General features: G+C 43.4%; 2 protein-coding genes across 3 annotated transcripts; one reads left to right on the top strand and one right to left on the bottom strand.

The window, feature by feature from the left end:
• The first annotated feature begins 4,962 nt into the window (after positions 1-4,962).
• Positions 4,963-9,651, top strand: LOC6551513 (SET domain-containing protein SmydA-8). The gene is made up of 5 exons (XM_001977145.3): positions 4,963-5,388; positions 7,456-8,498; positions 8,648-8,770; positions 9,055-9,248; positions 9,311-9,651. Exons 1-5 carry the CDS (start codon positions 5,371-5,373, stop codon positions 9,526-9,528), a joined length of 1,596 nt encoding a protein of 531 aa, XP_001977181.2. The 5' UTR covers positions 4,963-5,370; the 3' UTR covers positions 9,529-9,651.
• A 2,559-nt stretch (positions 9,652-12,210) lies between these two features.
• On the bottom strand, positions 12,211-13,466 carry LOC6551511 (uncharacterized protein CG1552). Of its 2 annotated transcripts, none has more exons than XM_015155544.2 (3): positions 13,250-13,466; positions 12,902-13,055; positions 12,211-12,752 (listed from the first exon to the last, which is right to left on the bottom strand). In XM_015155544.2, exons 1-3 carry the CDS (start codon positions 13,395-13,397, stop codon positions 12,500-12,502), a joined length of 555 nt encoding a protein of 184 aa, XP_015011030.1. In that variant the 5' UTR covers positions 13,398-13,466; the 3' UTR covers positions 12,211-12,499. The 2 variants fall into 2 exon arrangements, with proteins under 2 accessions (XP_015011030.1, XP_001977179.1); XM_001977143.3 differs by having other exon boundaries at positions 12,941-13,055.
• Between the last annotated feature and the right edge of the window lie 206 nt (positions 13,467-13,672).

Below are 13,672 nucleotides of genomic sequence, written 5' to 3'. Positions count from 1 at the left end.
CCCTTATAAAAAATGTGAAAAATTGTTAAAATTTTATTTTCCGAAAATCATAAAAGTAGTGATAGGCATAGTTAGCTGGGTTTATTAGCAGCACAAAACAGTCTTCATTTTGGCTGTGCCTTCTTTTTTGGCTAAGTTATGGCGAAAACCCCGATTGAAAATATCCGATTTCTGACAACAAATTTTTTTTTCGATTTTTTTTTATAAAAATAATCAGTTTTTTTGTGATAGCAATAAAACTAGTTGTCCAAACCTAGAATGTCATACCCCGTTGAATTCGTAACAAAATTTCCTATCGACCTGTATTCAAAAATGGAAATTCTAATTTTTTGCCATTTTTCGCAAATTTTGATGGGGGTACCCCTTATAAAAAATGTGAAAAATTGTTAAAATTTTATTTTCCGAAAATCATAAAAGTAGTGATAGGCATAGTTAGCTGGGTTTATTAGCAGCACAAAACAGTCTTCATTTTGGCTGTGCCTTCTTTTTTGGCTAAGTTATGGCGAAAACCCCGATTGAAAATATCCGATTTCTGACAACAAATTTTTTTTTCGATTTTTTTTTATAAAAATAATCAGTTTTTTTGTGATAGCAATAAAACTAGTTGTCCAAACCTAGAATGTCATACCCCGTTGAATTCGTAACAAAATTTCCTATCGACCTGTATTCAAAAATGGAAATTCTAATTTTTTGCCATTTTTCGCAAATTTTGATGGGGGTACCCCTTATAAAAAATGTGAAAAATTGTTAAAATTTTATTTTCCGAAAATCATAAAAGTAGTGATAGGCATAGTTAGCTGGGTTTATTAGCAGCACAAAACAGTCTTCATTTTGGCTGTGCCTTCTTTTTTGGCTAAGTTATGGCGAAAACCCCGATTGAAAATATCCGATTTCTGACAACAAATTTTTTTTTCGATTTTTTTTTATAAAAATAATCAGTTTTTTTGTGATAGCAATAAAACTAGTTGTCCAAACCTAGAATGTCATACCCCGTTGAATTCGTAACAAAATTTCCTATCGACCTGTATTCAAAAATGGAAATTCTAATTTTTTGCCATTTTTCGCAAATTTTGATGGGGGTACCCCTTATAAAAAATGTGAAAAATTGTTAAAATTTTATTTTCCGAAAATCATAAAAGTAGTGATAGGCATAGTTAGCTGGGTTTATTAGCAGCACAAAACGCGAAAACCCCGATTGAAAATATCCGATTTCTGACAACAAATTTTTTTTTCGATTTTTTTTGATAAAAATAATCAGATTTTTTGCGATATCAATAAAAATAGTTGTCCAAAACTAGAATGTCATATAGCGTTTAATTCGTAACAAAATTTCCTATCGACCTGTATTCAAAAATGGAAATTCTAATTTTTTGCCATTTTTCGCAAATTTTGATGATGATGTTTCCGAAAACCAGCACAAAAGTGATAGGAACTGTTAGCAGTGTTAGTTCGCAAAACAAAACAGTCATTCTCTTAGCTTTACAAACTTTTAGAGCAATGTTATAACGATTTGAATTATTTTAATTTTCATCTCGACATAGCCTTACTACGTGCCTCTATTATAGTATGAAGTATACATATTCCTGAACTACAAATTGAATCTGTCTTTTGTCTGTCATTACAGGAAATGATTAGAATCCCTGAGATCGTAATCATCTATTCAGTGGTGAGTCAGCCTGGCCATTGCACCGTAATGTGTCAGATCCAAATCCAAATAGAGAGCTGGCGAGCCATGTGAAATTTGGAAACCGAAGACGAATGCGTATGTGAATGCGATTGCATTTACCTGCGTCAATTACAGCCAACTTAATGTTAGACTCGACACTATGGCTCTTCCGTCTGAGTGTGTGGAAAATTGGGGAGTGCAGTTAACTGGGCCCGACCCAGACAACACAGGATTGGGGTCGACATACTTGAATACATTTGGAGGAACTGAATTGGTGGGTGGGCGGTACGCGAAGGCAGGACGAGGGGCCAACGGGCGGGAATGGAGTGACGTTTATGCTGACACTGAAAGTCATCAACAACAATATACAGTTTCAGTCGCTGCGCACAGAAAGAAAAAGGGGAAACTTTGGCAAAATAAGTACAATTCATAGAAAAGACATTTCAAATAAGGTTATTATTAAGCTGTATTAATAGTATTTTTAAATAAATACAATTTAAATGGAATATGTAAAGTAATACATACTGCTACTTAAGTGCCAAATGTCAGAAAAGATTTCTAAGCTCTCTTCACATAATCAAAGATTTAGATTTAATAGCAATCTTAGTTCCCCAAGTTTCTCTCTCAGTCTATCAAAGGCTTGAGCTCCTTGCCCCAGCTGAGTGGGAAATATTTGCCGCATAGGCAAACTTGTGCCACTGCCCCAGGACACACCACCCATCCCATCCCACCCGATTCCATCCACATGCACGTCCACGACCACGTGGGCCTCCGATTCGGCCGCTTTTGTCGAAGGGTTCACTTTGTTTTTGGGTGTCGCGCACTTAACACGCCTCCGGGGGCGAGGCAAGTGTTTCCTGGGCGGCGGAGGGGCGTGGCAGGGGAAGGATGTTGAACCGAGTCCTCCTATGGATGTTGCATGCGCCTCGTTTCCGCTCCAGATCATAAACAAAGCGGACGCGTGCGAGGTTATGTACATAAATACATGCAAATTTAATGTCATTCCGTACGGCATAGTCGCCAATACTCATGCATGAAGAAGGAAGATGGCGCCCACACACATACTTACACTCTCACTCACACTATCATGATGCATCACCTGCGGCCATTTAGCATTGCATACTTTTCGGCTGTCCTTTTCCACCTCAGACGCATCGATGGGTATTCTCTGAAATAGTGATATACTTAATACGAAAATAAACATGCTTTAATTTATGCAAATATCACAGTAAATTGGTCATCAATTCCAAATAAATTACTCAAAATGTTTGCAAAAATTTTGTTACACAAACTAACAATGCATAATAGGTTCGGTAATTATCAAACCGTCGACCTTTCGCTTTTCAGTCAGTTTTGTTTGATTAATTGTGGCTCTTAATTAATATTCATACTGAAAAGCTAATAATGCTGAATAAAATAACTTCTAGATAAACATAATTTGGAAAGGCAATATTAAAAAATATAATTAGTTTGCTTACATTTTTTCAGAAAGCTGCTCAGATTTTGCGGGTCATTTAAGTTCACTTACTATAATTGAAAAGCTATAATAAAATATGTAGTCATTTCGTATGTGGGCTTATCTACTTTAGGAATAATCTAAAAAGGAAATATTAATAGTATATTTTTCTAATCTTATATATATTATATATTCTTATTATTAGATCACCGTCTATAATAATACCATTTTTTGTACCGATTATAGGGTATGCCAAGTTCCAACTGAGAAGCCCATTCGAGTCCAGATCATTTCCGATGCAGTTCTCGATTTTTTCCATTCTGTCCGCAGGCGAATGCAATAAAAACAATTAAAATCCGCAGCAGCAAAAGAAGCATCATCAACTGCAACTAAAAAGCTGGCCGGCGGCAATGTTTCAAAACTAATTGAAATGCCCTCGCACATAAAGAAGAACAACAAAGAAGTTGGATGTGCGGGGTATATGGATATATGGGTATATGGATAAAACGATGACGACTCTATGAACACTTTTGACACACCATGAAAACAAAACTGCATAAATCGCCAGCATTTTTGGGCAATATCAACAGGAACCAGACCGGGACTTTGTTAAGTCGGCTTAAGTTGCCACTGACAGCCAGAATTTCGGGCCATCCAGTTGGCGAGTTTGTCGAAAAGCAATTTTATTTATCATTGCACTCCGCACCAAAACACTTCATGGCCAAAGAGAATCGAAACTTAGCCCCGCAGATACAATGCAGATTTCTAGCTGGTTAGTGGGTGTTTTTGGGCGTTTTTCGGTGTTTTGTCTGGCTGCTGTGGGTGGTGTGGCATAGTGGGCGGCTGGAAAGGCCTTCAAATCGGCGCAGGTGATGGCACTTGGCCTGCACTTCTGCAAATACATGTGCTGGGGCCACTTCTGACAGATTTCAGGGTAAAATAAATTTTTAAATAGCCAGACATGTACGCAAGCCCCAACCACTGCATAAATACGGCTTGTTCAGCTGTGTTAACCAAGGGCTTTTGATCACGGTAAACCTTGGGTCATATCCATGGGTTTCCTTTGATCCAGCTGGCATTTAAAGCTAATTGCCAGTTATGACCTCAGTACCCAAAACCGTACCTGGCATTTTCAGTAATTATTTTGCATGGGGTTTCACACGGAAGCAGTTGATTAGTTGCACACATTCGGACGAAATAATTGGGCTGACTTTATCTGGATTATTCAACAAGAAAGTACATAAAAGTATCTGAAAATCTTAGTTTGCTTGGACTGATATTTTCTTTTTGCAGAATGCACTAACAGCATGTATGTATAAATGCAGCAGCACTAAAAAATGAGCTATATTTAAATCATATTCTGAATAATTTAGATCTAGAATTCATAAGAATCAGTTGTACATACGTGTATTTTTCAGAAATTAGAATAAATCAAATATATGTACGCATACTATCTACATTTTTCGTCCAATGCAATATTGCATATACGTGATTCTCCCGATTTAATAGTGCTGTTTAATGTGTGCTGCGCCGAGTCAAATCAAATTGATTTATTTCTGGGCCGAATGAGGACCCAAACAAATCGAAATATATCCGAAATAAAGTCAGAGAGATCGCGCGATGCGGATATATGTGTATATATGCATATGAGCTGTTTAACTCATCTTGACAGTGGCATTGAAGTGCCCCCAACTTTTAATCAGATGGCTGGGCTCTCGGTGGACTTGTGGCCAAAATGTTTTCAATATCATAAATTTTTAAAAATATATATACCAACTGTCAGTGTGTGCGTGCGTGAGTGTGCGAGAGTATGGGTGTGTGCGTGTGGGGTGGCCGGGTCTGTTAATTTTGAATTTGAATGTGTGCCAACAAGTTGGGCGTAGCGCCGTCTCCCGATTTTCGACGTCCGACGTTCGACGACAACTCGACAGTTGCAATTTGTGCCTCGCGGTTCGAACAACGCGTGGCCAGAGTTTTTATTTATATACAGTACATATTTGTTTTATCTTCGATTTTTGGATTCCCTTTCCTTTTTTGTTGTTGTTCGTTTGGCTGTGCAATCTGCTGACACATTTATTCGGCGCGATTTACAGGCAGAATTAATTGACGAGTTGTTAAACATATCTATTAAATGCGCGCGGCCTTTTAAATAACTCGTGTGCACCGCGTTAAAATTATCAATTAAAATCAATTAACAAGCTGCGCCGCGGAAATAAAATTAAATCAAATTTAAATACAAATAAAAGCGATGCCGGGAAGAAAAAAAGTAAACACCGCAGGTAGCGCAGGGGGCGTGGCAGTTGGTGGGCGAATGCATAATTAAAAATTAATTTACCACAGAGACAACTGCAAATAGTCACAGTGAAATGAAAAGCACATTACACACTCGTACACACAAAGAAACTAATGTAGATATTTCATTTGATTATCTGATTATCTGACTTTCTGATTATCCATGGACCTTTATAGAAATCTATAGCATTCTTTTTTTAACTGCGCGATCGTATGTTGTATGCTATCTAAAAAAAATCGAAAGAATTTGTTTTCCCTGTACTAATGATATATACATATGGAGTGGCATTTATTGACCTGGCAAATGAGACCCGATCCCAAGCGCTTCTCATTCGAGTGGTGCACTATAATCGGAGCCCAAGTCGCATAAAAATCCTAAAAGACCACAACCACCCGACAAATCCACCCAAATCTATTTTGGATATTCTGTATTCGCTGTTGAACCGACATTTTTGCTTCAGTTTTCCCTGTTTTTGTGGTGATGAAAAGGAAATCGGAGAGTGAACCACTGTGCCCGGTGGTTCAGTGGTTCGGAGGCTTCGTGGTGAGGTGGTGGGGCGATTGGGGTGGTGCGATGCCACATTGTTATGTTTTGCTTTATTTATAACGAAACGCAATGTGTGCTCGGCGATTTTCAAAAGAGTCGCCGCCTATAAATAAGTCGGATATGAATGAATCCGATATGCAGGCGTTGAGAGAAACCAGAAGTATGGAAATTGATTTTCCACACACAAGCTGGGTCATGAATCATTATTCGATCGGTTAGGAGCTCACAAGTTGAACGGCGATATATCATTAGTTTTCCGGTAGCCAGTTTTCATTCGCATCCATTATGGCCAAGAAAATATCCCCCCAATTACTGAAGACATTCCATTAAATGAAATATCGGTGAAGTAATCAGATTAAAGTGCGCACGAGAGCATTGTAAGCCATTTAACGTCGAAAATGAGACAAGAAATTAAACTAACCTTCTCAAGTTGGTTTCTATATACCCTATGACTTATTATAATAAATACTTAGTTGCTTGCATATACGCTTGAAAAAGAGAGTACAATTTATACAATAATTTAGTACAGCTAACTGCAGGAAATAATATGAAAGTACCCGCGGAAAGCGTATTAAAATGAAGTTAATCAATTTATAGTGGTTTAATCAGTGCATTTAATTGTCCGATAAATTTGTACAGATTTATTTGTGTAAGTCCTGAGTCCATTAACAGCATGATTAAGAGATAGCCTGTTTATTTGTTTTACCAAATACTTTAAACAAACCAGAGCCATATGAAATTATTAAGTCTTTATTCAGTGTAATGGAATAATGAAATGACTAGATGAACGCACTGAAATCTGTTGTGTACCAGAAATATCAATAAAGCAAGACATGGCGAGAAATTGGCAAGAATCCAGTGTTTATTATATGGAATAAGCTAATTTGCGTATGCATTGAATGCAATTGTCGAGCTAAAAGTAGAATTTGGCAGCGTTTCACAATAAACACCAAAACCTCTAGTTTCTCTCAAGTTTCGTAAAGCCTTCCAAAGAAATGTCTGTCACATTTAATCAAGAATCTGAGCTAATATGGTTGAAAAACATAAGAATATAGAGTTACATTTATGGCTGGGCACTTATGAGAGCCTAATATATGTACATAATATTATTAGTTCCTGGTTCAGTTAGCCTGCCAAGACATGAAAAAGTTCGAGCATGTCGCCCGATGCAATCCGTTGGGCCAAATCGATTGGGACACCTCTATGTGTGGGCGTGCAGAACAGGCACCTGTTGCGGCCAACTGAGTGGCATTTAATTGCCAGCTGTTGACAACGGCCGAAACTGGGCGTGTGCTTGTGGGCGTGGGAAGGTGGAAGGTGGAACAGCGGACGACTTGGACAGCTGGGCAGCTGAACATCTGCCCATTTTGGGGGCGACAGTGGGCCGAACTGGTGATTAATGAGCGAGAGCAGGGGACAGCAATTAGAATACAATTAGCAACGGAAGCCGCCACTAATGAGTGCTCTCATCTCTTGTGCTTGTCCTCCCCGCAGAATCACCACAAAAACAACAACAGAGCCAGGCACCCACGGGGTGGTCAGCAGTCGAAGGATAAGCAGGAGCAGCAGGACAAGGAGCGCAGTGCCTCGCCAACGGCGGAGGGCAAGGAGCAGCCATATCGCGTAGAACACTCGGATATATATGGCCGATATCTGGTGGCCAGTCGCCAGCTGGAGGCGGGCGAGACGCTGATCCGCGAGGAGCCACTGGCCATTGGGCCATGTGTGAGCGGTGATCCCGTCTGCCTGGGCTGCTATCAGCCGGTGTCTCTCAAGTCGGATCAATACCGATGCCCTGGCTGCGCCTGGCCACTCTGCGGCAGCGCGTGCGCGGGCCTCAAACAGCGACATGGTCACACTGAAACGGAGTGCCAACTGTACGGAGAACGACGGGCGGTCGCCGGCGAACTGCTGACGGAACGCGCCGGTCCGGCGGAAGTGCGTGACCTCTACGAACTGATAATGATCGTGCGCATCCTCCTCCTGCGCCAGCACGATCCGGAGCAGTTCGCTCTGATCGCCCGCATGGAATCGCACACGGAGGAGCGGCGCCAGAACGCGGTGCTGTGGCGCCACTACGAGGAGAAGGTGGTGCACCGGCTGCGCGTCACCTGGCAGCTGGAGGACCTCGAGGCGGAGCAGGTGCACGAGGTGTGCGGCATACTGGACGTCAATTGCTTCGAGATCGGCCAGAATGGCGCCAAGGCGCGGACGCTATATCCGAGCGCCTTCCTGCTCGCGCACGACTGCACACCGAACACGGCGCACACGGACGACCCGAGGTCCTTCGAGATCCTGCTGCGCACCTCGCGGCGCGTGCGCGAGCGGGAAGCGCTGACGCTCAGCTATGCGTACACGCTGCAGGGCACCCTCAAGCGGCGCGCCTTCATGCACGAGGGCAAGCTCTTCTGGTGCTGCTGCCGGCGCTGCTCCGATCCCCGCGAGCTGGGCACCGACTGCAGCGCCCTCGTGTGCGCCACCTGTCGGACGGGATCGGTGCGGGCGGTGGATCCACTGGAGCAGACCGGCGACTGGGCGTGAGTAGTGTGGCGGGCAGTGATGGGCGGGCACTATGCCATGATTAGAATTATACTTTCGAAAACCTGACCCAGCCCACCCATCACTGAGCGATATCCTTGGGCCAAAAGGCTGTGCACTAAACCAATATTTATATTATTCAAATTAGCTGCGACCGCTGCTCCCACAAGATGGGAGCTACGGAAGTGGAGCGCCAGTTGGACCGCATCAACAACGACCTGGAGGACATTGATGTCCACGATATTCCAGGACTGGAGAACTTTCTCCTTAGGTGCGTCTGCATTCACGGATCATAGGAATACTGCCAATACAATTACACACTTCTTCACATACATATCTAAATGCTTTAACTAATTTAAAGAATCATTTTAGCCCTATTCGGCCGATCGATCAGTAACAAAATGGAAAAAAATGCGAGTGCGACAGCTTTAATATTTTGCACCATAACTCTGAATTATTCTTCCATTTCATTTATTATTTATTCAATAATAAGACCTAAAGCAGGCGACTAATATATCTTTGCTTCGTGACTTCCAATCGATCATTGTCCTGCAGATATCGGGATGTCCTGCGACCGAATCACTACCTCCTGCTCTCGGCCAAATATTCTCTGTGCCAGATTTACGGGCGGACTGAAGGATACTTACTGCCACAGATGTCCCCGGAGGACATTGCCCGCAAGGAGAGCTACTGCCGCGAGTTTCTGGAAATCGTCGATGTACTCGATCCGGGTCTGACGCGCTTGCGAGGTGGGTCTAAAGGTGGCCGTCTAAGGATCAAGGAATATTTTGAAAACATTTTACCACCGCAGGACTTATCATGTACGAGCTGCATGCCCCCGTAATGGTTCTGGCCCAGTCGGCTTTCCAAGGCGGACAGATCTCACGACAGGAGTTCCAGCGGCGACTCAAGGAGGTTGTGAAGCTGCTCCAAGTCAGCAAGGATATCCTGCTCATGGAACCCGAAGGATCCACGGAAAACGCCATGGGACAGGCCGCTGCCGATGCCCTAAGCAAAATGGGCTGCTAGTCAAAGGGGCTTTAGGAACTTTAAAGACTATTTGTAAATCAACTTAACAGTTGAGTTTGCTTAACAGAAAGTGTATCTTTAAATTAAAATACCAAATATTAGCGAATATATCAGGCTTAAGGTGGAGTTACTTTGAATGTGGAATGGATTATTTGCATTTTGATATAATCATTAAAGATTTCGTCGTATTTCCATTTCATACAGCTCCACCCAGTGGAGTTAGGCCATTCAGAGCAAATCAGTCTCGTCATTATTGATTTCCAACATCAGGTTCAACTTCATGGAAAAGTTATTTAGTGCCCTCTCCCACTTAATCCTTCGCCAACTTTCTTCCGCCTTGGCCATTTTTTGCTGAAGAATGTCAATAAGGGAAAACTCGAACTGCTCCGACAACTCAACAGTTTTGAGTTCAGGCCAGAAAAGCCCGCGCCGCCTAATTGTACAGAGTTAAACAAAAAAAAATCGAGGGAAAAACGAGACAAAGAAAACTGAAATCCTGGCTGCAAAAATCTGGGAGTTTTCATTGAATGGAAACGAAGCTCTTTCTTCTATTCCACGGTTAATTAATGGACATTTTGGCCTTTCACTCGATTCATCGCAGGTCACCATTAAATCGATGCCAAAGTCGAGAATTTAAAGTGGCAACTTGCAGCTGGAAAAAGAAATTGTGCATAAAATCTGTTGTCTTGAAGGAAAGGGGTGAACAAGACTACTATGAATGCATTGAATTTTTATAATCATCCGCATTGTGGCCACATGCAGGTAAAGTAGATACGCCCAACTGCACTATTCTGCAGGTATGACAACAAAAGGGGCTGTGACACGCCCCACAAATCACCAGGCTCGTACATGTATGTACACAAGTATGTGTGAGCATCCATCCAAGCATGCATGTGTATGACATCAGCAAGGACATAAATGAAACAAAAACATCAAAGTGGCCATCGTGGCATGAGCATTAGATACCCTTTGAAATCGGAATGATTTGTTTTTCTTATTAGATCAGTTATCGAGAAAAAATATGTAGAGGCTATAAAGAGGCTATATAGAGGCTATATATCATTTAGACGGGTCATTCGATGTCATCAGCAAACTTTCTTCTTGATTCTCCAAGGACTCGGGTCAAATCTGGTGCACGAATGCATATGCCCTGTTGCAGCGCAGGGATCTAGGCAAAAAGCGGCTAGAACTAAAAGCGTACGATAAATATAAATTGCATTGTGCAATAATCTTCAAAGTGCAACAAAGTAAGAAAAACAACAACACCATCCGCAGTTGCAACAACAATGGCAGCAAGAAGGACGACGAGGCGCCGCACACACACACACACACACACACACACGCACGCACACAGGCACAGACGCAATGAGATGTTGCCTCATAAGGCCACATAAAAAATAAGACGATGGCCGGGAAGGAGGCACCAGAAAGCATATATATTTATACATACATCCCAGGATATAGTCACACAAAGTAAACGAGGCGGTGGGCGGCCAACATGGTCCAGGGAGATTATCAGCGCCCAGGACGCTGCATGCAGGATTCTGGATGCCAGATTTGGGTCTGGGTCTGGACTGGATTTGGGATAATGTTTTGCCACAAAGCCAAGCACATTGACGTGGCGCCCAGAACGACCGACCAAAAGGATCCAGTCAAATGACTGGCAATTGTTTGCAATGTTCCATTCACGTTTCCATCATGTTGTTGGATTACCTGGTTTTCTATTCAAACAAAAGGCCTGCTCAATAGGCACAGGCAATCAGCTTATCGGCAACTTTACCATTAACCACATTTTGGTATTATAAATGGGCTGATATCGTTAATAAGATGTGCGTGTATTACATTTAGTTTATCGACACTGCTGCCAGCTCTTGGCTTTATCTCATTGGAATGCTTAAAAATAAGCACATTAAATAAATGTAGGATTCTTGTGTAGAAAATACCCCTTTGCACGCACAGCTTAGTTAGTTTTTACCCCCTTTGCTGAACGCCTCTGCCTGGGCCGCAATATTATGGCAGCTAACCGTGAGCCGATGATGCCGAGCATCCTTTGTATTTACTGCTGCGCCACAGCAAGGATACAGCCAGGATGGCAGCGACTGCCAGGACAAGGACAAGCCGCAGAACAAGTGCAGAAACAGGAAGGGAAGCGCAGGCAAGAAGGAAGGGAAGGAGCAGAAGGAACTTTCAGCTCGAGACTGGCTATCAAAAGTGTTGCTTATTAAAATAAAATTTATTGCTTGTTTGCAGATAAAAATGAAGACAAAGGCAGCAGCACGAAGCTCCGCAGCTGCAGCTGCTCCATAAAAGTGTTAAAACGATAAGCGGAAACAGGAAGCACTGCTGCAGGATATATCGCCACACCACACCGCCCACTCCGCCCACCTTGGCCAAAAAAATCACAGCTTGGGCTGAGCACAGCCCTTGAGACTCCGAAAAAGCCCTAATGAAGGAAGCCCGAAAAAAGGGCTGCAGCTACTTGGTCACGGCCTCAAAGCAGCGATGGAAAAGGTCCATCGACTTGGACTTTCGAGAGCCTGTCTAGACGAATTCCCAAAGAGTGACAGTTTCAATTGGACATTGGAGTGATTCCACTGAGAAAAAGTAGCCAGATTCATTGCACAAAAACTATGGGCATCCTGCAAACTAAACTAAATTTCAAAATGATGACAGCTAGTTACGTTAGTTTGACATTGCAACCACTTCATTGTGATTTTACGTGCTCAGTTTGGTGAATACCAGCTTGTATATTACATTCTATGTTATAGCCTACATATTGAGATTAACACAATCCGAATAAATCAATTCTGGATCCATTTCCGCCCAGTGTTGAGGTGACGCGACTGCCTTTTTGTGCGGAACTGCAAGTTGAGCGGTGCACAAACTGCAGAATAATTTGATTTGCTGGATTGTCCCCGTTGCGTCGTCCTAGTTGGCCATCGCCATCCTGCCGAGCAACCATCCTGTCGTCCTAGTAGTTGTTGTAGACAAACTCGCTGAGCAGCGAGTTGCTGGGACCGTCGCCACCAGCGGATCCGCTGCCAGCGGATCCCGCGGAGCCGTCCTGTTTGTTGCGCAGCAGGCGGTGCCGGAAGTGCATGGTGCGCAGGCGCTGCATCCGACGCTTCAGGTTGCAATAAACCGGACAGCAGTCGGGGAAGGGCTTGTACATCAGCTCCTCCTCATCGCCCTGCTCGCATTGCTCCGGCAGGATGTCCAGGCAGCTGGAGGAGACACAGAGCAGCGATAGAGATTGGGTATTAGTGTAGATTCCATATGGCGGGCGTTTCTGGGGGGCGGGTGTGTGTGGATTCTGGGGCATGCTGGGTTGGGTGCACATGCTTAGCTATATAGAATTGCATTGGTCAACTACTCATTCGGCCTAGACATTTTTTCCACTACGAAAATAGACCTGGAGCGGGGCATTATGTGGTTGTTCTCGCAGAAGAGATTCGAGCACAGGCTCAAAAGGACGAGGCGGCGGGGCAGGAACTTCGACTGCTCCCACATGCAGCGGCGAAAGGTTCCTGCATGGAGAAAAAAACTTATTATTTCAGAAATTCGCAAAACCACTAGCACTCCATATAAAATGCTCAGCATTGATGTTACATTTTAGGCATATTTGCAAGATGGCCAACCAATAAACTCGATTACTTTATGCATCTGCTAGTTACAACCTTTTTCCTCTGTGTACCGAGCAGAATCTAGGATGAAGACTCACGCAGCACACTATTGTCGTTCTCGCCGGAATCCTCCTGCGTATTGTAGTTGCGCTGCAGCTGGTAGTGCTTCATGTGGAACTGGCCAAAGCCAAGGACGCCGACGAGGGCCAGGCACAGCAGGACCCAGATCTTCTCCAGCTGGTACATCTCGGTGACTCGGCTGGCGGGTGCAAACTACGCGCTAAGCTCACACCATCCCATAAAGCCGCACAAACCAAAAGCATTACGTATACGCAACGTCTGACGGCATTCTCATTGCCCTGCGGATGTGTGGGTGTGTGCGCTCTCGTGTGCGTGTGTGTGTGCGTGTGTGTGTGTGTGGGTAGTTAAATTGGCGTTTGTGCCACGGCACTTGATTAAATCAAGAATAAAATTGCAATGCAAATTTTGCGTTTTGCCCAGGCCGATGTCCATGCCCCAAG

The sequence above is a fragment of the Drosophila erecta genome, unplaced genomic scaffold (genome assembly GCF_003286155.1).
Source record: "Drosophila erecta strain 14021-0224.00,06,07 unplaced genomic scaffold, DereRS2 tig00000279-arrow-arrow-pilon, whole genome shotgun sequence".
NCBI lineage: Eukaryota > Metazoa > Arthropoda > Insecta > Diptera > Drosophilidae > Drosophila > Drosophila erecta.
This window is presented reverse-complemented; position numbering and strand designations above follow the sequence as displayed.